We start from the raw sequence: 23,204 nt of genomic DNA on the forward strand, positions 1-23,204 counted from the left end.
CGGAGCGCTCTCCTGTCCTCGGAGGGAGTTACTCACATTTAAAATCCCATAATCAAACAGCTACGTGTTAAATGGGAAGGCCATTAACACTAATGGAATACTTTGGACTGAGCCAAGATGAAACGTTGAAGAGCTGCAGAGAATCAGAGAGGAGAACTTTATCCTCCAGTCAGATATCCACCTTTCACTTCTGTCTTAAGCGGTTGTTTCTGATTCGTCCAAACCACTCAGGAGGTCGGAGGTCGGAGGTCGGAGCTGTTTTGCATCTGTTAAAGATGAAACCTCGTCACTTTTATGGTTGTAGTTTTATCTTCTGTTGGTTGCGACGAATGCGAGTACAGATTTGTGTTATGAGTTTCTTTAGAGACGTCATTTAAAGCAACGTCTGGCTCCCTAACGGCCAAATGGTTTCTGACCCGTCCAAATTGACGAGCGCGGCGTTGAGGACGCTGAGCGCTGAAAACGCTAAACGACACTGGTTTGTATTAAAAACGATCGATTCCAGCGCAAAAAAACGCACACACAGGCCCTCTAATCGTGAGGCGAGCATTTGGTCTTTAGCTGCTTTCATTTGTTTTTGCATCCGTACAACGTTCCTTTTTTTCTTTCAAAATAAAATATTTGTATCCAATCAGGAAGTAAAGTGACCCTAGCTTAAAGGGGACATATGATGAAAAATCCTCTTCTTCAGTGTTTCTGAACATATATCTGGGTAACCTGAGAGTCTACTGACCCACAACATGTGAAATAAACCATCCAGTCCTTTGTTTGTGGTCTGCATAAGTCTTACAACACAGAGAAAAATGCTCTGTTTCTAATGTGCTCTCCTTGTGATGTCACAGTGGGATTCTGGTGAAAAAACAAATCCCCTCCCCTCCCCTGGTATCTCCACCCATGGACTCCACCCCCAGACTAGAACAAAACTTTTGCACAGGTCGGCCATTTTTATTCTCTCTACAGAGGAGTGATGTCTACGGGGAAAACTCGGGGGGGGGGGGGGTCATTACATTTAAAGAGACACACACACCAAAACGGAGCATTCTGAGAGAGCTGGTTTATACAGGGTCACAAACCTCCTCTGGTGCTTGATTCATGTTATATTTTGACCAAAGCACAGCACAGATGTTTCATTTAGACCACAGGGGGACTGTTTGAAAAGGTGGAGGAGGGGACTGTTAGAAAAGGTGGAGGAGGGGACTGTTTGAAAAGGTGGAGGAGGGGACTGTTTGAAAAGGTGGAGGAGGGGACTGTTAGAAAAGGTGGAGGAGGGGACTGTTTGAAAAGGTGGAGGAGGGGACTGTTAGAAAAGGTGGAGGAGAGGACTGTTAGAAAAGGTGGAGGCGGGGACTGTTTGAAAAGGTGGAGGAGGGGGATAGTATGTCCTCTTTAAAGACAAATCAAAGATACAAAATAAAACAGAACAAAAAGTGAAATTGAAAATAATGGAATTTCAAACATTTGAGATGATTTTTTTTTATAATCTTGTGACCTGACGTTTAATTGTTAATCAGGAATTGATTTAAGAAATAAAATACTTTATAATTCATCGTGGTAGTGGAACATAAAGCTTTAAACGCTGCAGACTCTCCAGCCTCATGGAAACTCGACTCGCTGCAGGATTCATCATTTCCTGTCTGGACGTTCATCTCGGACAGATTTTTATCTCTCTGACTCGACCGGCCTGCCTGTGACTTCTTCCTCGTCTCAAACTCAAAGTCATCCAGTCTCATGTGTCTGAAGTAAAGCCCCCAGGGTTATTTTTAGGACCCCCCTCCTCCTCCCCTCCCCTCCCCCCCCTTGGTGTTCAGATGGTCTGGCACAGAGGACCAGAGGAAGGGGAGGGGTAGGGGAAAGGGGAAACCTTCAACAATGACTTCTTTAACATGATGCCCACAACCCGACTGGACTGCATCGTTACAACACTGGATTTACGGCGTTCCCCTCTGGATTACATTCTGCACGTATCAGATGATTTCTCGCCATTTCTCGGGGGGTGAAATGGCAGTTTGTTAAAGTTTGCTCCATCCAAACGCCTCTGAAGCATGTTGATCACAAGTGAGTACGTTCATATAGCACTCAGGTGAAGTGTGACCGACATGATGCCTGTTTGGTTTCTGAAGACAATCAGAGCTTTGATGACATCCATTAAGGAGATGATTGGTTAATTAGCTTAACGAGTGGCGTTTAACGAGGACCTGATTGAGCCCTGATTGGATGGAAAATGGCTCCTGGGCTACTTATTAAAGTCTCTTCTGCTAGTTTGTTGAATTAACTGAAGAAGAATCGAAACACACCTCAGTTTGAGGACACTTCTGCGTAAATACTTGACGAATCAGAAGTTCAACTTCGGGTAAACGGGTTGTTTTTTGGGGGGGGGTTGCAAATAAAATATTTTTATATATATTATATTTTATATATTGATTCATGTTATATTTTTAAATATTTTTATTTGCATTTTCATTTAGTAACACATTAACACACAAAAACAAAAAAGACAAACATATAGACATAACATTGACAGTATAAAAACAAAACAACAACAACTTACAAAAAAGGAGACAAGACAGCATGACAAAACATAGACCAAAAAAAATAGATAATAGTAATAATAATTTGGGCATAAACAGCAAGATCCTGTATAGTTCACACAGTCACATCAGATGAAAAGTTCTTATTTAATTGATAATCAAGTCCGTCATGGAATTTCATTTTTCTTTTTCATTATTTTACGATCTATTAAACGGGTTGTTTTTGAGCACGGAGGAATCTGAAGCGTTCACACTGAGAGTTTCTTTGTTGTTTGAAGGTCGTGGGTCTGAAAACATCACGAGAGAAAAGAACTCTGGAAGAATAAAAGCTTTTTTTTTTCCTCTGGTAGGACGAGCGTAGGAATCCCTGAATGTGTGTGGGCTACTTTAAAATGTGACCTTTTGTAGCTAACGGATAACCTGCTGGAGAAAATGGTGTTTATCTAATTAAAAAACATTTAAAGACGTTTCTCTCCGTGTTGTAATGCACGCCTGTGTTCAAAAAGTCGCCTTTCCTTCTGAAATCTTTGATCTTAAATCTCCAGTTTGAGGTTTTTGTTTTGGTCTCTTTTTAACAGATTCTCGTTCTTGAACTTCTTGACCTCAAAATAAATCAAATAAAAATCATCCTGTATGAATGATTAAAGTCCTCACTTTGTGATGTGACCAATGAAACAATACGTCAATTAAAGGCACAGTACGTCAATTAGAGGCACAGTACGTAGTGTTATAGTCCTCGAAACCGGTCCTTCACTTTTTGAAGGTCTTGGTCTTAGTCTCGCCCTGCCTTGGTCTTGGTCTCGACCCCCCTTGGTCTTGGTCTCGCCCTGTCTTGATCTTGGTCTTGGTCTCGCCCTGCCTTGGTCTTTGTCTTGGTCTCGAGCTGCCTTGGTCTTTGTCTTGGTCTCGAGCTGCCTTGGTCTTGGTCTCGAGCTGCCTTGGTCTTGGTCTCAAGCTGCCTTGGTCTTGGTCTTGGTCTCGAGCTGCCTTGGTCTTGGTCTCGAGCTGCCTTGGTCTTGGTCTTGGTCTCGCCCTACCTTGGTCTTGGTCTTGGTCTCGAGCTGCCTTGGTCTTAGTCTTGGTCTCGAGCTGCCTTGGTCTTGGTCTTGGTCTCGAGCTGCCTTGGTCTTGGTCTCAAGCTGCCTTGGTCTTGGTCTTGGTCTTGGTCTCGACCTGCCTTGGTCTTGGTCTTGGTCTTGGTCTCGACCTGCCTTGGTCTTGGTCTCAAGCTGCCTTGGTCTTGGTCTTGGTCTCGAGCTGCCTTGGTCTTGGTCTTAGTCTTGGTCTCGAGCTGCCTTGGTCTTGGTCTCAAGCTGCCTTGGTCTTGGTCTTGGTCTTGGTCTCGACCTGCCTTGGTCTTGGTCTCGAGCTGCCTTGGTCTTGGTCTTGGTCTCGCCCTACCTTGGTCTTGGTCTTGGTCTCGAGCTGCCTTGGTCTTAGTCTTGGTCTCGAGCTGCCTTGGTCTTGGTCTTGGTCTCGAGCTGCCTTGGTCTTGGTCTCAAGCTGCCTTGGTCTTGGTCTTGGTCTTAGTCTCGACCTGCCTTGGTCTTGGTCTTGGTCTTGGTCTCGACCTGCCTTGGTCTTGGTCTCAAGCTGCCTTGGTCTTGGTCTTGGTCTCGAGCTGCCTTGGTCTTGGTCTTAGTCTTGGTCTCGAGCTGCCTTGGTCTTGGTCTCAAGCTGCCTTGGTCTTGGTCTTGGTCTTGGTCTCGACCTGCCTTGGTCTTGGTCTTGACTCGGTCTTGGAGACAGGTCTCTGGTCTGTCTTAGTTTCGGTTAGTGTGGTCTTGACTACAACACCAGTATGTAGATTCGGCCACCAGGGGGCTCTCCAACAATACAGAAACAAAAGATGGCGTTGAGGCTGGCGCTGAGAATCATCATTCTCTCTGCTACGCACTAATCAGAGCGACCACTAACGTGATTAATCTGAAGCTCTCTCCGAAACACTGGGATCCCAATTAGGCCTCTTTTCACCTCAACACGACTGTGTCAACATTTTCTAATCCGCCTCTTTATTTATTTTTTCTATGCACATGAACGGCACTATGGCAATGCTCGCTTCCTGCTGACTGCCGTGGTTACCGAATAACGCACAGTGTGCATGTGGTGCCAACATTATGAGATCCTTTCATTATGAGTTTCAGTTAAATACGCCTGTAGTTCCTCCTCTTCGCTTCACGGTAACCTGAGCGTGTTTACCTGTTCTCAGTAAATCTCTGCAGCGGCGTCGGATGTTCAGCACCGACTGTTGTTAGCAACCGAGGGCAACAGCATGCAGGAATGATCATCCTGTACCGACGTATGAGCTACAGCAGCAATAACTGCCAGCCGAGGTCCAGCCGTGTGTGTGTGTGTGTGTGTGTGTGTGTGTGTGTGTGTGTGTGTGTGTGTGTGTGTGTGTGTGTGTGTGTGTGCAGCCTGCTCTAAGGAAATATTATTGGCACATTTTTCTATAATATCGAAGCATAGGCCAAGCTTGCTTCTCTAACGCCTCGTCGTTGGTGGATTGGTTTCAGTGTTATTCTATTTATTGGTCGTCTTGTTTCACTTGTTGCTTCTCACCATTACATGTAAATCAAATTGTCTTTCCTTACAGTTTCCCTTACTGCCCATGCTGAGACTAAGTGTACTAAGGGGTTCAGTTCAGATAATTCCCAACAAAAACAGAGAATCCCAGATGTGATGGGATTGAATTTAGCCCTCTTTAAAACATGTCAGTGCACCTCTTACTCTCTCCAGTCGTAGCCTGGTAGACCTCCGCAGAGGGCTGGAGGGCAGAAAGTGCTCGGGGATGTAGCCTCCACCTTTGAACACTCTGTGGAGCGGCAGCACGGGAGAAGACAACCTCAGAAGAACAAGAGATATTAAGATGAACTGCAAGTCTCCAGGCACTAACGACCTCTGTACAGCGCACGGGACACTATTTCAATCGCTAGCAATGGCCAAGTATGTCCCGGTGTTACGGTTTAAACTGTGACCATGTTAACTGGCGTCTAACTGAATGCGTCTGTTTGACAGAAAGTGTCCTGACGAACGCCTCTTTGTTTAACGATCTGCTCGGCTTGCAGCGGGCTCCGTCGAAATTAGACTGAAATGGAGCTCCGAACTGAATCAGAGCCGAGCGGCGCTGCTGGCACGATCCATTGTCTGACCGGGGCGCGTGATGTGGGAGCTAACGGGGTGTTAGTGCGCGGCGCTGACGGACTGCGCTGCACAGAGTAGTACAGATAAAAGAAAAGGTGATGGAAAACAATACACAGATATCGAATACATTTCAAGGGAAAACTAAATATTTGCTTACCCGTTAGCTTACATTGGATAACAGCTAACTTTAGCATTAAACCAAATTCTAGCTAACGCCAGTTTACAACCCTGCTATCAGACTTTTGTTTTGGTCTAAATTTAAGATTTGCAAATTTAACCAGCAAAAACACCCAAACCCACTTTTTAATCCCCAGCCCTCAGACAACCTAATCCCCTTTTCTCTTTTCTTTGCAGAGTAGTTTAAAGTGAAAGTTTCAGAGTCCAGACAAACATAAACACCCAAACACAAACAGTCCACTGAACACGTAACTGCAGCATCCTCCACTTCCCCTCAGCATCATGAAACACGTCGTCCCACTTCCTGGCGCTAGCAGCAGGGTGGAGCTGCGCTAATCTCACTTCCAAATCTCTTATCAGAGCCCAGAGGGGCCGAAGCACAACTTCCTCAGAGACAGAGTCATTTGAAAAGGGAAGAGGCCATCAGCTGTGGTCACACTGCTGTGGTCAGCGGAGCAGATAGCATCATGTACATAACACCGAGCAGAGAGAGGGCCCCTGAACGTGGAAGAGGAAATATTGACCACATTTTAACGTATTGTTGTTTCTGACAGGTGTAGAGTATTTTTCATTAATCATGTGGTAATCAGGTCAGACATGAAGGTCATTCTGTAGACTCAACTTTCTTCTCAATACCTTCATGTGTGTTCACTGACCCGTTGTTCGTCCGGGCCTTCCTTAAAGGCTTTATATTTTTTGATCCAGCAGATGTCGCCCTTGAGCACCAGCATGAAACAACTGGCGCTGCATTGTTGTGTTAGCATGCTAATGCTAGCGATCTTTATTCTGCTCGTATCTTCACACTGCATGTAAATTTACCTGAAATGAGCGTGATCTAGAAACACAGTTAAGCAGTGAGTACAGTATGTTATTCTTCTTTTCTCTAGTCCCTCAATTAAACAACTTTTATACGCGAGGGGAGGAGTCAGCCGGCCGTCCGGGCGATGTAAACAAAGTGAAGATAGGACTCTGAAAACTCTGAAAACATCACAGACAGTGGGACTCGGGTGTTACACCCATTGTAGACAGTCATGACTCACAGAGTTATTTTCAGAGGAGATACTTGTCGTCACTAGAGACTCACAGAGCTCTACGTTCAGACTGATTACATCATTCCAATATCGTCAGACGCAGAGCTCTTCGTTTGTGAGTGTCTATCAGGGCTGTAAGGTTTTATTCGAGGTCCAAACATTCATTCAAACCTTGGAGAGAAAGTTTGATCCAGGAGGGGGCGCTCTCACCGGGACTTGACCATTGCATGCACTGTTGACCTCAGTTAATGAAGACAGTAATATTCAGGCAAAAGCAACGGGGGCGCGATTCAGGAGATGCAAACCTACATGAGACCTCTCTGCAGACAGCAGCACACTGATTGGTGGAGAGACAGGAAGTAGTGAGATACTCGCAACTCTCCAAGCTGGCTCCAAATATTTGTGAGTACTAGAAAATGTCTGTGTGCTCTGAACGGGTCGTCAGCAGGTAATATAGTAACTAAAAAGAGAGCTGCAGTTGATCCTGAACAAGTTGATAGACTTGTGTTTCTGGTGAATAATATTTAAAAAAATAAGTCGTCCTTTAAGGAATGTCAACAGGCTGTTTTTGGTTTTAGGCTCATTATTACTTTAAATGTTGAGGCTGTGTGGCTACAGCGCTAACCACTCTCCAGTGGATCCACTTATTCTTCTATATTATGTTCATTATTGAACTTAGAAATCCCATGGCTTATCTAGTACTTACAGAACTCCAGTAGTTGAAGTGTTAAACGCTCTGCTGGCTAAACGACTCAGTGCAGAGGCAGTTTTCTGGCATCAAGACGGAGATGTGACACTTGAGATGGAGAGAGGATCAAGTGTGCTTGCCGAGCGGCAGTCTCACACGTCCATGGGGGGGATCTGTAAATCCAGGGATATGTGGATGTACCAGAGCTAGAGCCCTGAATTTAGCGAATTTAGCGAGGCATCCACACCACTCGGAGCGCCATCCTGATCCGTAACTAACACTAGAAAAATACACACTGTCAGTGTTCTACCTCCAGGGTCACAAGTTAAAAGCTGCTGTCGTCTAAACCAGTTTTCCTCTTTACATTCTGCTCAAAGGCCGCCCAGGTTAGAGCTACGAGAAGAATCCTCTGTTCAAATGTTTGAGGTGACAGTCCTGAGGTCTGCAGGGACAGATTTTAGCAGAGAAAGTTAAAGGTTAGTATTATTATTAGAGTCTTTGAAGCATTCAGACCTGAGTCACTCTGTGAAGTGGATAGAAAAGGATAGGAGTTGCTCTGTGGGCGGAACTGAGATATGAGTATGAAGAACGAGTCAGAGAGAGTTGGTATGAAAAATGTGAAAAGATGTTAAAGCTGCACTCGCTCTCTTTGTAACTTGAAGGCCAAAAAAAGAAAGAAAAACTTTGAATTTCATAATCCAGAAATCGTGCAAGCGTGTTGGGAGTACATAATAAAAAAAATTAAAATAAAGCCTGACCGATTCATCGTCCAGCCGATAATGTCGGCCACTATCAGTATCGGCTAATTTTATTGCAGATATGCGCCGATATAACTCGATTTATTAACCAGTCAAACATCATTTAATTTGAGTTTCATTGTATCACACGAGCAGTTCTCTGTCACCAGCAGAGAGCGCTGTATGGATTACAACAAACATCATCGCTCTGCAGAGTGTCAGGCGGTGATTGACATTCATGCTCAGTTACTTTCCAGTCGAGCAGCCATCTTGTCAAATGTTTGATATTTGAGGGATCAACACAATAAATGTGTTTATATATTTATCTATGTATCTCTGCAATCAGAGACAGATATCGGCTGATATATCGGTATCTGACTTTTTTATCCCCAATATTGATATCAGTATCGGCCCCAAAAATCTCATATCGGTCGGTCCCTAAAATAAACTCCAGCTCATCTGTAATGCTGCAGAGTGTGCTAACAGGAACAAAGAGGACGTAACTTATTACGAGAGAGAGATCTTCATTAGCTTCCTGTGGAGTACAGAATTGAATTATACGAGGCACTAAATGGTATGACACCTCGGTGTCTTCTGACCGGTCTGTGTTTGGATTATTTTTGTCCTTTGTGAGGCGCATCAAGTTTACTATTCAGACAAATCGTTTAATCTTTGATATTGTTGTCGGTTTGTGAGCTCTAACGCCGTCGTCCACGTCTGTAACCCTCCACCAGTGTTTACACATGTGGACTATCTGCTCCGTGTCATGTGGTGCGCCTGACCCCCCCCCCCCCCCGAGGTGTCCTGGAGTTTCCATCCAGCTGTCAAGTGAATTCTCAGCAAACTTTTGAGAAGTCCCAAAAATAAGATGTGAATTACACGCCTTTCATTCCTCCCTGCAGGAGAGCATAAGCAGGCCGTAAAGAAAGCAGAGGAAGTGTTTGAAGAGCCGATCCGTCATGGCCAAAGTGCCGCTGTTGTTCTTTAGTGGAGACTAATGTCGGCCATATTTCATGCTGTCTGAATATGAAAACAAGGATTGCCCTTGGCGGGCTTCATGGAGAGAGAACAGGTTTTACATTTCAGGGAGGTTTGTGGTGGACAAATATTCTCAGAAAATCCAAAATCCTCTCGTGAGCCGAGCGACCACACGAGGAAAAAGATTTCTGTGTCTGCTTCTCGTAAACATCCCGGATCAGGAGGACGCCGTCAGGCTCCATGAAACCATGTTTACATTGTTTTTTTATTCTCCTCTCGGCCTCCGCTAACACCAGCGTCTCAACACACAACGCTCGACTGAAGTGGAGGTCGATGGGTCTGAGTGTGTTCTCATCGTCAGCGTGGCGTGCAGTATTATCACGCCACGTATCAACGTATACGTGTTTTTAAAAAGCCTCTCCTTTATAAGAAGCACACAAATCCATCTTTACACCTGACCTTCACCTTTAATCTGACACCAGAGCGTGCATCACCAGCTCAAACACGATTCAATAATATGGATTTAATGAAGCGTCAAATTCAGAACACAAGTCTCTCCCGGGGTTGAAAAGGCGGGAAAACACACGAGACGTAACGTGGGAGGCTACAGACACGGGACCGATTCACTGATTATTAACATTCCTCTGAACAGGGGCGCTCCGACGCTCCGACTCCATCAGGAGCAGAGACGCCACGCACCGCAGGAACAAATGATCGGTTCTGAAACAGTCGCTCAGATTTGTGACGTTTGAGTGACTTTAACCTGTTGGACGCCGTAAGAAGGGAAATCAGTCGAAGGTCAAAGTCAAAGCGAGAATCACTCGCACAAAGAGTTCATTCTATGAGGCTGAGACATTTTGCACGCCGTTTATCAAGAGTATGATGAGACGATGTGAGAACAACAACATCAGAGGGCGGCGGCGGGGCCGATGGATGGAAGATAAAGAGGAGTGAAACATGAATAAAAATCTCTTTTCCTCCTCTCTCCCCACACTCCACCAATTAGCAGTAATTAAAGCGGCCTCTTCCAAGTGTCACAGATAATTAATAGCTCGCGTGTTCCTCCAATTTTTCTCCCTCTATGTTTTTTTTTTCCTTCAACCAAATGCAAATGTAATTAAACTTCATAAGCAGACGACTGATTAAGTGCAAATATTTGCCCTCTTAAGGCGGGCGGAGCATGAAATGTTTATAATTGAATCTAACGCTGTTTTTCCTCCTCGCTGTTTGCAGAGATTGAAGCCAAGGAGGCCTGTGATTGGCTGCGAGCGGCCGGCTTCCCTCAGTATGTGCAATTATTCAAAGGTAAATATGAGGCTGTCAGTTTAATCCTGTAGCAAACACATACAAACAAACAAGATGATGAACAAACACAGAGCGTCTTATTGTTTCTTTGTGTGAATCAGACTGCAGGTTCCCCATCGACCTCGAGTGGGCGAAGCGTGATCACCACTTCCTGGATAAAGACGCCCTCGATTCACTCTGCAGGTAACGCAAGTGTCCACACACAGCTGACGAAATCACAAAACCAGCTTCTACAAGTTCATTTAATCCAACACAAACACAAGAGGAGAAACTTTAAAGGAGCAGTATGTAACTCTGCCCCCTAGTGTTTAAAATGGGTACTGCAGTCTAAATTCTAAACATCATAGAGAGCTGTCTCCCCCCCCTCCTCTCTAGAGTCCATGCTCACTCAGGTCACCATGTGGTGGACTCTGAAGCTTCAGTGTTTATCCAGCTCTGCATGGGTCTGTAAACCTTTCTGCGTTCTAACCTCTCTCCATTTTTCAAAAGCATCTCCAATATTGATCCTAGTTTGAGCACGTTTCTGCTCGTGGAGCTTATTAGAAACATGCAGAGGCTTTTTAGGTCGGGTACGATCACTTCTATCTGAACCACTTCTCTTACCACGATGAGATCATGTGAGAAATTATTCATATGAAAACATAAAGTTTAGTGTTTCAGATACTTGTAAACGATAAACTTTGATGACAAACTGAAAGTTCTTCAGTTTATTAGTGTGGAGGGATTTTTTCCAGAAGGTCACTGTTCAGGATGTTTCCTGCCTTACACGCCTCCTCTTGGCTCTCTTCTTTCTCTTCCAGGAGATTAAGCACTTTAAACAAAAGCGTGGAAATGAGGCTGGAGCTGCGGAGATCAAAACGCCGGGTGAGTGCTGCGAGCAAACACGGAGAAACTCAAACACAGCAGGAGTCTCTGTGAGCTGTGGGGGGGCGTCCCACTTTGAAATCTCCTCATTAAACATCAGAGGATGTTGACTGATGCAAACTGATCAGACCTCCCCCCCCCCCTCTCTCTCTAGGACACACAATGTGTCCAGATATAATTGTTTCCTCACCTGATCGTTTCTACCTTCACTGCTTCAGTCAGTGTTTGTTCCCTCTGTAAAGTGTTAAAGTGTTAAAGACGGTCAGAGCAGTGAAGGTGGTTCACTCTGCCAACAGGCTGCAGACACGAGACAAACATTTTGTAGTACAGTAAAAAAACAACAACAACCAGGAAAACTTCAAAACAAGTCACCAAATATTTCATCAATCATGACAAACAGAAGTTTCAGACACATTCTGACACATAGGACCAGGTGTTGACGGGGTGCAGGTGGACCCTACGTCTACAATCAGTCATCTTCATCCTCTGAACAACATCTTAAATTCACCGTTTCATGTTTGTATAAATGAATAATTGTTGAGAAAACATCTTTGTGTGTTTGTTCAGTTCTTCTGTTTGCAGATTGTTCTGTGTGTCTGCACCTCTCTCTCTCTCTCTCTCTCTCTCTCTCCGTCTCTCTCTCTCTCTCTGTCTCCCTCTCTCTCTCTCTCTCTCTCTGTCTCTCTCTCTCTCTCTCTCTGTCTCTCTCTCTCTGTCTCTCTCTCTCTCTCTCTCTCTCTCTCTCTCTCTGTCTCTCCATCTCTCTCTGTCTCCCTCTCTCTCTCTCTCTCTCTCTGTCTCTCTCTCTCTCTCTCTCTGTCTCTCTCTCTCTGTCTCTCTCTCTCTCTCTCTCTCTCTCTCTCTGTCTCTCCATCTCTCTCTCTCTCTCCCTCTCTCTCTCTCTCTCTCTCTCTCTCTGTCTCTCTCTCTCTGTCTCTCTCTCTCTCTCTCTGTCTCTCTCTCTGTCTCTCTCTCTGTCTCTCTCTCTCTCTGTCTCTCTCTGTCTCTCTCTCTCTCTGTCTCTCTCTCTCTATGTCTCTCTCTCTCTCCCTCTCTCTCTCTCTCTCTGTCTCTCTCTCTCTCTCTCTCTCTCTCTCTCTCTCTCTCTCTGTCTCTCTCTCTCTCTGTCTCTCTCTCTCTCTGTCTCTCTGTCTCTCTCTCGCTCTCTCTCTCTCTCTCCATCTCTCTCCATCTCTCTGTCTCTCTCTCTCTCTCTCTCTCTCTCTCTCTCTCTCTCTGTCTCTCTCTCTCTCTCTGTCTCTCTCTCTCTCTCTCTCTCTCTCTCTCTCTCTCTGTCTCTCTCTCTGTCTCTCCATCTCTCTCTCTCTCTCTCTCTGTCTCTCTCTCTCTCCCCCTCTCTCTCTCTCTCTCTCTCTGTCTCTCTCTCTCTCCCCCTCTCTCTCTCTCTCTCTGTCTGTCTGTCTCTCTCTCTCTCTGTCTCTCTCTCTCGCTCTCTCTCTCTCTCTCTCTCTTAACCTTCTTCTTTCGTCTTCCAGGTTGACGTCTGTGATGATGAAGACTTCTGTGCCATCAGTCCAAACTGGACGTACGACAGGCGGACACGACGATGGCGTCGCCTTGATTTCTCGGTGGACGTCCTTCGTTTATCCGACAGCCCCTCTGGACCCCAGGACGCGTCTCTGTGTGATGTCAGCGACCGCCATGATGTCTGCTCCATCCACAGCTCCAGCAGCACAGAGAGCGAGGGCCACAACGGACGCCATGACGCTAACGCTTACTCGACCGCCACCACCAGCACGACGGACGACCAGGAGACCAGCAGGAGCTCCTCCCGCTGCTCCTCCAGGAACAAGACCCCGTCCCTGGACACGTCCTTCAGTGGACCCCCCCTCTCCTGGAGGATCATCTGCTGAAGGTTGTTTCCCTGACAAACCGCCCAGGAAGAAGGGCTCCACTTTACTGAAGAAGATGGAGAAGCTGAGGCTGAGAGGGAGGAGCGGCCTCCTCCACGCCGCTCACAACAGCGCGAGTAACAGAGGAAGTCAGGACCCGCATTTTATCAGCCGACCGAGACTAAACCAGGATGAGGAGAGGCTGCACTGCCCGTCAAGGTCAGAATAAAGGTCCAGTCAGTGAGATGTGTAGAGAGTGAGATGATAAAGGTATCTTACTATCTGATCATTAAGGAAACATGTTGAAGTGCTGGCTTCTCTGACAACAATGCAGCAGCCAGTATGTCCTCCGTCTAACTTTAGATTCTGCTCCTGAATGATCTGGATTTGTTTGGACCAGAGAAGGTAGGCGCTTTTAAGACACCCCCCCCCCCCCCCCCCACACGGCCGTTTTGGACGCCCCTTGGTTTGTCAGATATGAGAGCAGTTATCAGGTCAACAGGTGTTGCAGCGATGGAAGCGGGCAAGAGAAGTGGTTCAGATAGAAGTGATTGTACCCGACCTAAAAAGCCTCTGCATGTTTCTAATAAGCTCCACGAGCAGAAACGTGCTCAAACTAGGATCAATATTGGAGATGCTTTTGAAAAATGGAGAGAGGTTAGAACACAGAAAGGTTTACAGACCCATGCAGAGCTGGATAAACACTGAAGCTTCAGAGTCCACCACATGGTGACCTGAGTGAGCATCGACTCTAAAGAGGAGGGGGGGGGGGGGGGGGGGGAGACAGCTCTCTATGATGTTTAGAATTTAGACTGCAGTACCCATTTTAACCACTAGGAGTCAGAGTTACATACTGCTCCTTTAAGAAAACGATTGTATTCTTAATTGTATATTCTTATTTTATTTTGTGAATATTCTTGTTGCTTACTAACTGAACATTTCTCTTCAGTCTGCAGGGTCACCCCAGCAGCCGGGCATCTTCCACGCCCTCGTCTCCTCACACCCTCAGCAGCAGCAGCAGTAACAGCCAATCAGAGAGCAGCAGCACCGTCAGCACTCCAAGCCCGGTCACCCGGGTCAGGAGTAACTGTAAACGCTCCAACAGCGGTGCAGGGGATCCGGCTCGGAACAACCAGAACTACGTAGGAACAGAGGTCAGGGTCTGTCCTTCCCTTGTGTTCTTTGTCTTTAATGAAACCTTCACTTACTCGTCTTTCACGCCCTCAGGACTTCAGGAACCAGATCAACAACAACAACAACGTCAGCCACGAGAGTCTGATCTTCCAAATCCCCCACGGACACAAACCGGGGACCTTCCCCACCTCTCTGGCCCACAAACACGCCCTCCTGTCCCCCATCGTCGACTCCTCCGTCAACTGGAGGACCGGGAGCTTCCACGGTTGCCAGGGGCGACGCAGCAGCCGTCGTGGCCCTTCATCTCTGGTCGCCACCGGTGACCAGGACCCCTCGTCGTCTTCTTCCTCCTGTAACGTTGAAGTCCCCGGCCCGCTCTCTCTGCTGGATCATCGGCTGAGTATCTACGACAACGTGCCCGACGACCAGCAGCTGTCAGGAAGTGAAGGCAGCGGCGGGGGGAGTGGCAGCGATGCAGAGCGAATGGGGGAGGAGTCAGAAGTAAGTAAAAACTCTGAAGGTCGAAATCGCAAAAGATTTATCACAGACTTATCACAGACTTTATGATTTATTTATGTGGAACATTCTTCTCAGACCTCATTTCGTAGTCTAAAGGTTCAATGCACATGTCTCGTGTTTTGCCTCAATAGGACATTTAATCTTACGCAGAGGTCGATTCCCCCGTTACAGGTTATTAAATATAAAAACTCTCTTTTCTTTAACCATTGGATGGATGGCTGAGTCTTGATCCTGCTCTTCAGGATGTGTTGTGAGCTTCACACGGGGATTTGAGCTGCGTTTGTCTTCCTCTCTCAGGTGAGTCACCTGTTGGCAGGCGAGGACGTTTTCTCCGCCCTGGACGGCGTTCTGGAGAGAATCAGCGACCTCCAGCAGCTGGTGTCCGCCTGGTCTGAAAGCCTTTCAGAGGACGAGGGTCCCAGAGGCTCCTCCTCCTCCTCGTCCTGCACGTCTCCCGCTTCCTCCTCACACCACTCACCTGCTCACGGCTCCTCCCCCTCCTCCCCCAGCCCCTCCTCCCCCAGCCACATCCACCTGGAGGTGCAGCGTCCAGAGGAGGGGGAGGAGGAGGAGGGGGAGGAGGAGGAGGGGGAGGGGGAGGCACATGAAGAGGAGCAGGACACAGGAGCAGTACGACCCCGGAGCAGGTGAGATTTTAAAACCTTGATGTGGAGCGTGTCATATTTCACAGACTGTTTACCTGAAGTGTTTCACAGGTGTTGGTAAAAACAGATCATTAAAGAGTCAGGAGACGGAGCAGTGACGTTAAAGTCCCTCTGTTAGAAGTTAAAGTCTCTGAAACACAAACACATCACTGAACCCGTTTAGAAAGAGTCGTCTTCATCCCCTCAGGTGTAAACACGTAAAGGTGCACGCTGAAGACTTTTGATCTCGTCTTTATCGAGCTGCGTTTATATCTCTCAGTTGTTCTCGGATATCGAGCGATAAAAAGTAATGATGCCTCTCCTGTAAAGTAAAGACAGTCACATCAGCAGTGTCTAAACGCTGAAGGACGCGTGTCTCAACCAGTGTTGGGCTCGTTACTGAAAAAAAGGAATATATTACTCATGACTCGTTACTCTTTTTAAAAGTAATATCATCACTTTACTTATTACTCCCTGCCAACAGCAACATGTTACACTACTCCTTATATTACTTCTCGTAATAAGCCACACGTTTCATTAGTTTTTTTTTGCTTGTAGCTGTCCACGATTAAAATCCAGTCTTGGTTGTTCTGTAGAGCTACAGCTATCCTCCGCAGCCGCAGAGAGCTCATTGGAGGGGTTTATTCACACGAGCTTCACCTTGTTGTGCTACAATTCTACAATTCACTTATCAGACTCTTTTCTCCAAAGCGACGTACATCAGAGAGTAAGAACAACACAAGCAAGGATCTAGAAAAAAGGGAACAATGTCAGTAAGAGCAAACGATCAGCTTTGAGTCTGATTGGACACACAGGTGCTGACAGGAAGTGACCAGAGGCAAAGCACAACATTGAGGGCAGTTCTTGAGAGCTCTAATCAGTATAGAAACCATCTTATAAGTCGTCGTTATCAAACAAAGACCATCGTCATTACCATCATCATCATCAATAATATGGAGACCATCATCATTAAGTTAGTAGGTATTCATGAAAGAGCTGGGTCTTTAGCTTTTTCTTAAAGGTGCAGAGGGACTCTGCAGATCACATGGAGTTTGGAAGTTCATTCCACCACCGGGGGGCGACAGAGGAGAAGAGTCTAGTCAGAGACTTAGTTGTTGTTGTTGTTGTAAGTGCTTAAGGAGGTTTGAGGTCGTGTTTTTTGCAGCAGAAAGAGATCTAGCACCGGGACACAATCTACATCTGACAACAATGTTCTTGTCATCTTTCCTCTCGAGAAAACTAAAGTAGTGGGAATATTTTATTGAATGTAAACATGAGCGCTTCCATCTTCCAAGCTAGCCAGGGTTGCCAGGTATGTATGACAACAACGGACAAAAAAAAAAAAAACCCGCGGCAGCACCTTAAAAGAAGCCAGATTCAGCGGGAAAACTGCAAACCTGGCAACCATGAAGCTCGCTACCTTCCTGCTCTGCTGACGTGCGCGATGAAATGACTCTGGGGATTGTTGCATTTTAAATCAGAAGTGAGGTAATAACGAGTAACTGTAATATCATTACTGGTATTTCATTAGTAAGTCGTTACACTACTCGTTACTAGTAAAAGTAATATTATTACTGTAACGCGTTACTGTGTGGTTACTCTGTGAATGAATGAAATCTGTGGAGAAACATGAAGTGATGTCTCGTCTGTCTCACCTTCCTCGTGTACTGAATGTTTCTGTGTGGTTACTCTGTGTGACCTCATCCTCCTCCATGTTCTGTGTCTCCAGCAGAGTCAGCCAGCAGCCTCACTGGTCCAGCGAGCAGAGTCTGCCCTCGCTGCCCACCAGTCCAGGAGTAGAGAACCAGTCAGTGTCCCAGTTCCTCCTGCTGCAGAAGCTCTCGCTGCTCAAGCTCACCGCTCTGATGGACAAATACTCGCCGTGCAGCAAGCAGGGCTGGAACTGGTAAGACATGTGAGGAGGTTAAAGGCTTTATATGTGATTTTTTGATCCAGCAGATGTCGCCCTTGAGCTCCAGCATGAAACCAAAACAACTCGCGCTGCATTGTTGTGTTAGCATGCTAATGCTAGCTATCTTTATTATGCTCGTATCTTCACACTGCATGTAAATTTACCTGAAATGAGCGTGATCTAGAAACACAGTTAAGCAGTGAGTACAGTATGTTATTCTTCTTTTCTCTAGTCCCTCAATTAAACAACTTTTATACGTGAGGGGAGGAGTCAGCCGGCCGTCCGGGCGATGTAAACAAACTGAAGATAGGACTCTGAAAACTCTGAAAACATCACAGACAGTGGGACTCGGGTGTTACACCCATTGTAGACAGTCATGACTCACAGAGTTATTTTCAGAGGAGATACTTGATTTATACATTTAAGTGTGAAACATCACAAATAAAGAGTTTAAAGGGGGAGGAGTGAAGGTCGTCTCCCGCTCCGTGAGGGTTCAGCTGAGGTGGAGGGTTTGCAGCTCTTCCTGCTTTTGTTGTTTTTCCACCTGCATGTAAAAACTTCCTTAGAGGAAAGGAGGGCAGGTGGGCGGGTGGAGGGTAAATATTTCACGCAGCCTGTTTAGAGATGCGTTCATTATTCACGGCTCAGGTGCAAACCTCAAAAAAAAGAAAAACAGCAACACGCTTCAGGATGAATAAACGACTTTCCAGAGTTAAAAAAGTAAACACCCTCCTGAGGGACTGCTGCACCTCGCCACCGATTCACAGAGAATTAACGAGGAAGTCGTGTTCTCTGCCTCCCGCTTCACTGCTGCTCGGCATTATGGGTAATTTCAGCCTACTCTCTGTTCCCTTTAGAGGGTTATTATTTTTTTGAAAGATTTATTTTTGGGCTTCCGTGCCTTTAATGGAGAGAGAGGACAGTGGACAGAGATGGAAATCAGGGAGAGAGAGAGAGAGGGGAGAGAGAGGGGAGAGAGAGAGAGAGAGAGAGAGGGGAGAGAGAGAGAGAGGGGGGGGGAGAGAGAGAGAGGACAGAGAGAGAGAGAGAGGACAGAGAGAGAGAGAGAGAGAGAGAGGACAGAGAGAGAGAGGGGAGAGAGAGAGAGAGAGGGGACAGAGAGAGAGAGAGAGAGAGGACAGAGAGAGAGAGGGGAGAGAGAGAGAGAGACAGAGAGAGACAGAGAGAGATAGACAGAGAGAGAGAGGGGAGAGAGAGAGAGGGGAGAGAGAGAGAGAGGGGAGAGAGAGAAAGGGGAGAGAGAGAGAGAGGACAGTGGACAGAGACGGAAATCAGTGTGTGTGGAATCAGCCGACGTGTGAGGACGATGAGTCCAGAAGAGTTTTCATTACGGACAGTTAGAGTGCTTTTTGGATCTCTCTTTGTTTTTCTTACAACATGACTATTACACGGCTGCAGATTAACCCAGAGTGCATCAGGAAGTGACAGGCTGAGAGTGATTACAGCGTTCCACCCTGCACTTATCCAAAACTTAAAACGTTCAATCGAGCAGTTTTATAAACGGACAAATGTCCAAAGAAAAAGACAACAAAAGAAGTCAAAGGTTCAGATGTCGCTGGAAAGCAACATGACACACTTCATTCCCGTCCTCCCTGAACTCTGACCTCCAGCGTTTCTCCGTCTCTGTGTGTGTTTCCTGATCCGACCGACGACCACATTTAAACGACCTCTGGGGAATTATGTCATCCAAAAATGTTTATCTGGCGCTCCCTTCAAAAGGAAACTCACCCGGCAGCCAATCTGAGCATTTCTGTTTTCACACTCAGAAACTCTCAGGACATTTACACATTTAAATAAATCAAGAATACTTCCATGAATCGTCCCTCAGCAAGAGTCAAAGCAAGTGTGATTTGTTCTGTAAAGGTGACATCGCCTCCTCTTCTTCTTCTTCAGTGTAAATAAGTGTCAGAGCTCCTCAAAACACATGTGTGAAGTGTCTTGTTCTAAATCCACTCTGATCCTGTATTTGATCATGTCTATAAACCCCTCTATTTCAGCCCTGCTCAGAACAGGCTGTTTCTGTGTCTGTACCTTTAAATATGTAAATGAGCTGTGTCTGACCACGCCCCCTCTCTGGAAGGGCTTGGGTGTCTTTCTCGCTCCATGTCCTATTGTTTACGGTGAGAAGGCAGACTCAGAGGGCAGAACAAACACCTAGCTGTGGGAGTGTCACCCACCTGGGGGAGGGGCTACTGCCCTTTGTGATGTCATGAAGGGAAAATCTCCAAACGGCCTGTTTGAGCACACATTTTCTGAAAAGTGGAGCAGGCAGAAGACGGAGAGGATGGACTTTTCTCATCATTGGGGGGTTTGTAGACAGACCAGAGACACATGTTAATGTTAGAGGAACATGGGGAAGAGGATTTTAAATAACATGTCACCTTTAATCTGGAGGACTGCAGGATCTAATTAACGTCTCTGTCCTCTGCAGGACGGTTCCTAAACCCCCGAGAAAGACAAAGGTGTTGGAGACGAAAGGCCGGCAGGTTTTTGGGGCCCCTTTGCTCCTCAGCGTCCAGCAGAGAGGAGAGCCTCTCCCTCCGAGCATCCTCCGAGCACTCGTCCACCTGAGGAACGAGAGTCTGGAGCAGGTAAAGAGCCCGCTCTGAAGACTTTAAAAGACCAACGTCTGCCCCCCTTTAGATCTGAAGACATCGTGTCAGCAGCTCACAGAGTTTTTAAAGACTAACTGCAGGACTACCACTAGATTCCTGTTGAGATTATTTCCCATCATGCACCTGGTGGATATTCACCACTAGAACTTAAAGGACAAAGTTTGCTCTTTATTTCCTGTAATTCTTTGTTCCTGTTGTTCCGTCTCAGGTGGGTCTCTTCCGTAAGTCCGGGGTGAAGTCTCGTATCCTGAACCTCCGTGAGCTGGTGGAGTCCAACCCCGACGGCGTTTCGTACGACGGTCAGTCAGCGTACGACGTGGCCGACATGGTGAAGCAGTACTTCAGAGACCTTCCTGAACCCGTCTTCACCCGCACGCTCTGCGAGTCCTTCCTCCACATCTACCAATGTGAGCCGTTTGAACGACATCGTGCAAACTCTACTGCATGAGTCTGATTTATTTATTTATTCATTTATTCATTTATTTATTTTTTTATTTTTTATTTTTTTGCAGATTTTCCAAAGGATCAACAGCTGGCGGCGGCTCAGGCGGCCATCTTGCTGCTCCCCGATGAGAACAGGGAGGCTCTGCGGACGCTGCTGTTCTTCCTGCGGGACGTGGTGTCCTGTGTGGACGAGAACCAGATGACTCCCACAAACCTCGCCGTCTGTCTGGCGCCTTCGCTCTTCCACCTGAACACGCTGAAGAGAGACGTCAACGTGACCACGTGAGCTTGATTTACAAAAAAAAAAACATCAGCAACAGTTTGTAGCAGTGAAAGTTTCTTCTCTTGGTCAAAGTTCATCGTCCTGTAGCGAGGACGTCTTCTTCTGAGAAATGTTTTTCTTATTTTGGCGACGGCTGTCAAACGATTTACATTTTTAAATCTCAATTCATCGCTTAATTTAAATACTTAAAGTTTTTCTCCTGTCAAAATCTAAGAGAACTTTACTTCCTGTGTGCTTTTATTTTGAAATAAAGTAAGGCGCTACCGTACTCTCCCTCTCTGTAATGAAAGCTGTTAACATCACATAAACTCCACTCCCTGATAAGGACGATGTTTTCTGACGGACAGGAAGTCACAGTTTGACTCGAGCAGAAACCTCCAGTGTTGAAAAATGAAGCAGATTCTGAAGTGTAACATCCTGCAGTTCCTCCAGTGTCCACTAGAGGCTGGCTGCAGAAGCACAGGAAGTCACATACACACCCATTCTAAAAAGCAGAAATGATTATTTAACATTTATCTGATTATTCTTCTGTTCTGTCTCTGATTAACGATGCAGTGCTGATTCTTCTACTGAAGGAAACGTCCTCCTCCTCCGTGTTTCACAACAGTAAGCTCCGCCTTCTTCTCGTCTTTGTTGCTGCAGGTCGAGTCACAGGAAGTACAGCCTCGGCCGCCCGGACCAGCGGGACCTGAGCGAGAACCTGGCTGCCACTCAGGGTCTGGCCAACATGATCACCGAGGCGCAGAGACTCTTCCAGGTACAAACAAACAAAACATCCTGAAACTTCAGAGCAGAACCAAAGAAACGGAAAACTGACAAAAAATAAAAAATGTTTGTGTAGCTTCCAGAGTTTTGGCCGGGTCAGAGTGCTGCTGAGGACTCTACCTGTGTGGAGGGAGGGGGTCCGGGGTCTCCTGCTCAGAGTGGAGGGGGGGAGGAGCAGGACGAGAGGAGGAGGAGGCTGCAGCAGAGCACCGAGCAGCTCCTGAAGGAGGCCAAGAGCCGAGGCTGGGAGAGCCACCCAGCTCCAGAGCACGTCGAGCTGGACTACAAGAAGGTACAGGGAGGGGGGTAAAGGGGGGGGATACAGGGAGGGGGGTACGGGGGGGGGGGGGTAAAGGGGGGGGATACAGGGAGGGGGGGGTACAGGGAGGGGGGTAAAGGGGGGGGTACAGGGGGGATACACAGGCTGGTTCATTGAAACCAAGCAGCAACCTTCAGTGTTTAAACATGAAGCTGATGATGAAGTGTAACATCCTGCAGTTCCTGGAGTGTCCACTAGAGGCTGGCTGCAGAAGCACAGGAAGTCACATACACACCCATTCTAAAAATCCTGTTTTTACAGCAGAGAGGTTGATGCCTGGTTTCTCTTCTTCTTCTTGCCTTCAGATAAATGACGGCTGCCCTCTCTGGATGTGGCGTGGCGTGGTGGAGGTCGACGCCCCCCCGAAGGAGCTGCTCCACCGGCTGCTGAGGGAGCAGGCGCTGTGGGAGGAGAACCTGAGCCAGGCCGCCGTCATCCAAACTTTATCCAAGGACGCCGAGGTCTACCACTACGTCCTCAAGAGGCGGGGCCACAGCCTGGGCTCGCAACCCCCACAGGAGCACCTGCTGCTCAGGTAATGAGGCACGGCGAGCCCCCGGGCGTCACACGGCGAGCGCCACGGAGCAGAACCAACACATGAGTCAGATCCTCTAAAAGAGTCAAAGTCAGAGACTCACTGCTTCTCTCTGAAGAGAGCAGGAAGTAACGCCGCTTTCATCGGAGGTCATTTTGGAGCGTTTGATGGTCGACTGAGTATTTAGGACGGGAGGACGGTCAGGCAGGACGCCATTTATCGGCTTGATGTGTTTTTAATGGAACACGATTTAGAAACATCAGGCTGAAACAACACTTCTGTTGAGGAACAGATACATGAATCATAACCGACCCGTTCAGACGGACTGTGAGGCGCCGCAGCGCTCGCGGGTTTGTACAATAACGCACGCCGTCATCAGTCAGGTCGTTAAAGATACCTGGATTCTTTTAGATTGCACGTGTTTCTAAAACGATACAACCTCGTACCGTCTTCAGTCAAATCTTTAAAAGGCTTATTTTTTTAATCCAAACAGGAAGTAGATCACCTACAAAATAAAAGCATCACAAAAACCTGAAACTGTTTTTAGATGATAAATAAAGTTATTTCAAACGCTCACAGGCTCTCTCTCTACCTCTCTCTCTCTCTCTACCTCTCTCTCTACCTCTCTCTCTCTACCTCTCTCTCTCTACCTCTCTCTCTCTACCTCTCTCTCTACCTCTCTCTCTCTCTCTCTCTCTCTCTACCTCT

General features: G+C 46.8%; 1 protein-coding gene across 1 annotated transcript in view; it reads left to right on the forward strand.

Moving 5' to 3' along the window:
• Positions 1–23,149, forward strand: part of si:dkeyp-23e4.3 (rho GTPase-activating protein 7) — a 69,492-nt gene extending 46,343 nt beyond the window's left edge. Inside the window, 15 exon segments of the mRNA XM_061056117.1 lie at positions 10,517–10,588; positions 10,690–10,771; positions 11,389–11,452; positions 12,949–13,296; positions 13,298–13,524; positions 14,255–14,459; positions 14,533–14,940; positions 15,256–15,605; positions 17,332–17,508; positions 19,967–20,126; positions 20,359–20,557; positions 20,663–20,876; positions 21,520–21,634; positions 21,719–21,934; positions 22,267–23,149. Of these exon segments, the coding sequence (XP_060912100.1) occupies positions 10,517–10,588; positions 10,690–10,771; positions 11,389–11,452; positions 12,949–13,296; positions 13,298–13,524; positions 14,255–14,459; positions 14,533–14,940; positions 15,256–15,605; positions 17,332–17,508; positions 19,967–20,126; positions 20,359–20,557; positions 20,663–20,876; positions 21,520–21,634; positions 21,719–21,934; positions 22,267–22,500 (3,071 nt within the window). The 3' untranslated portion in view covers positions 22,501–23,149.
• The last annotated feature ends 55 nt before the right edge of the window (positions 23,150–23,204 follow it).

Source organism: Labrus mixtus, chromosome 14, assembly GCF_963584025.1.
Source record: "Labrus mixtus chromosome 14, fLabMix1.1, whole genome shotgun sequence".
Classification (NCBI taxonomy): domain Eukaryota; kingdom Metazoa; phylum Chordata; class Actinopteri; order Labriformes; family Labridae; genus Labrus; species Labrus mixtus.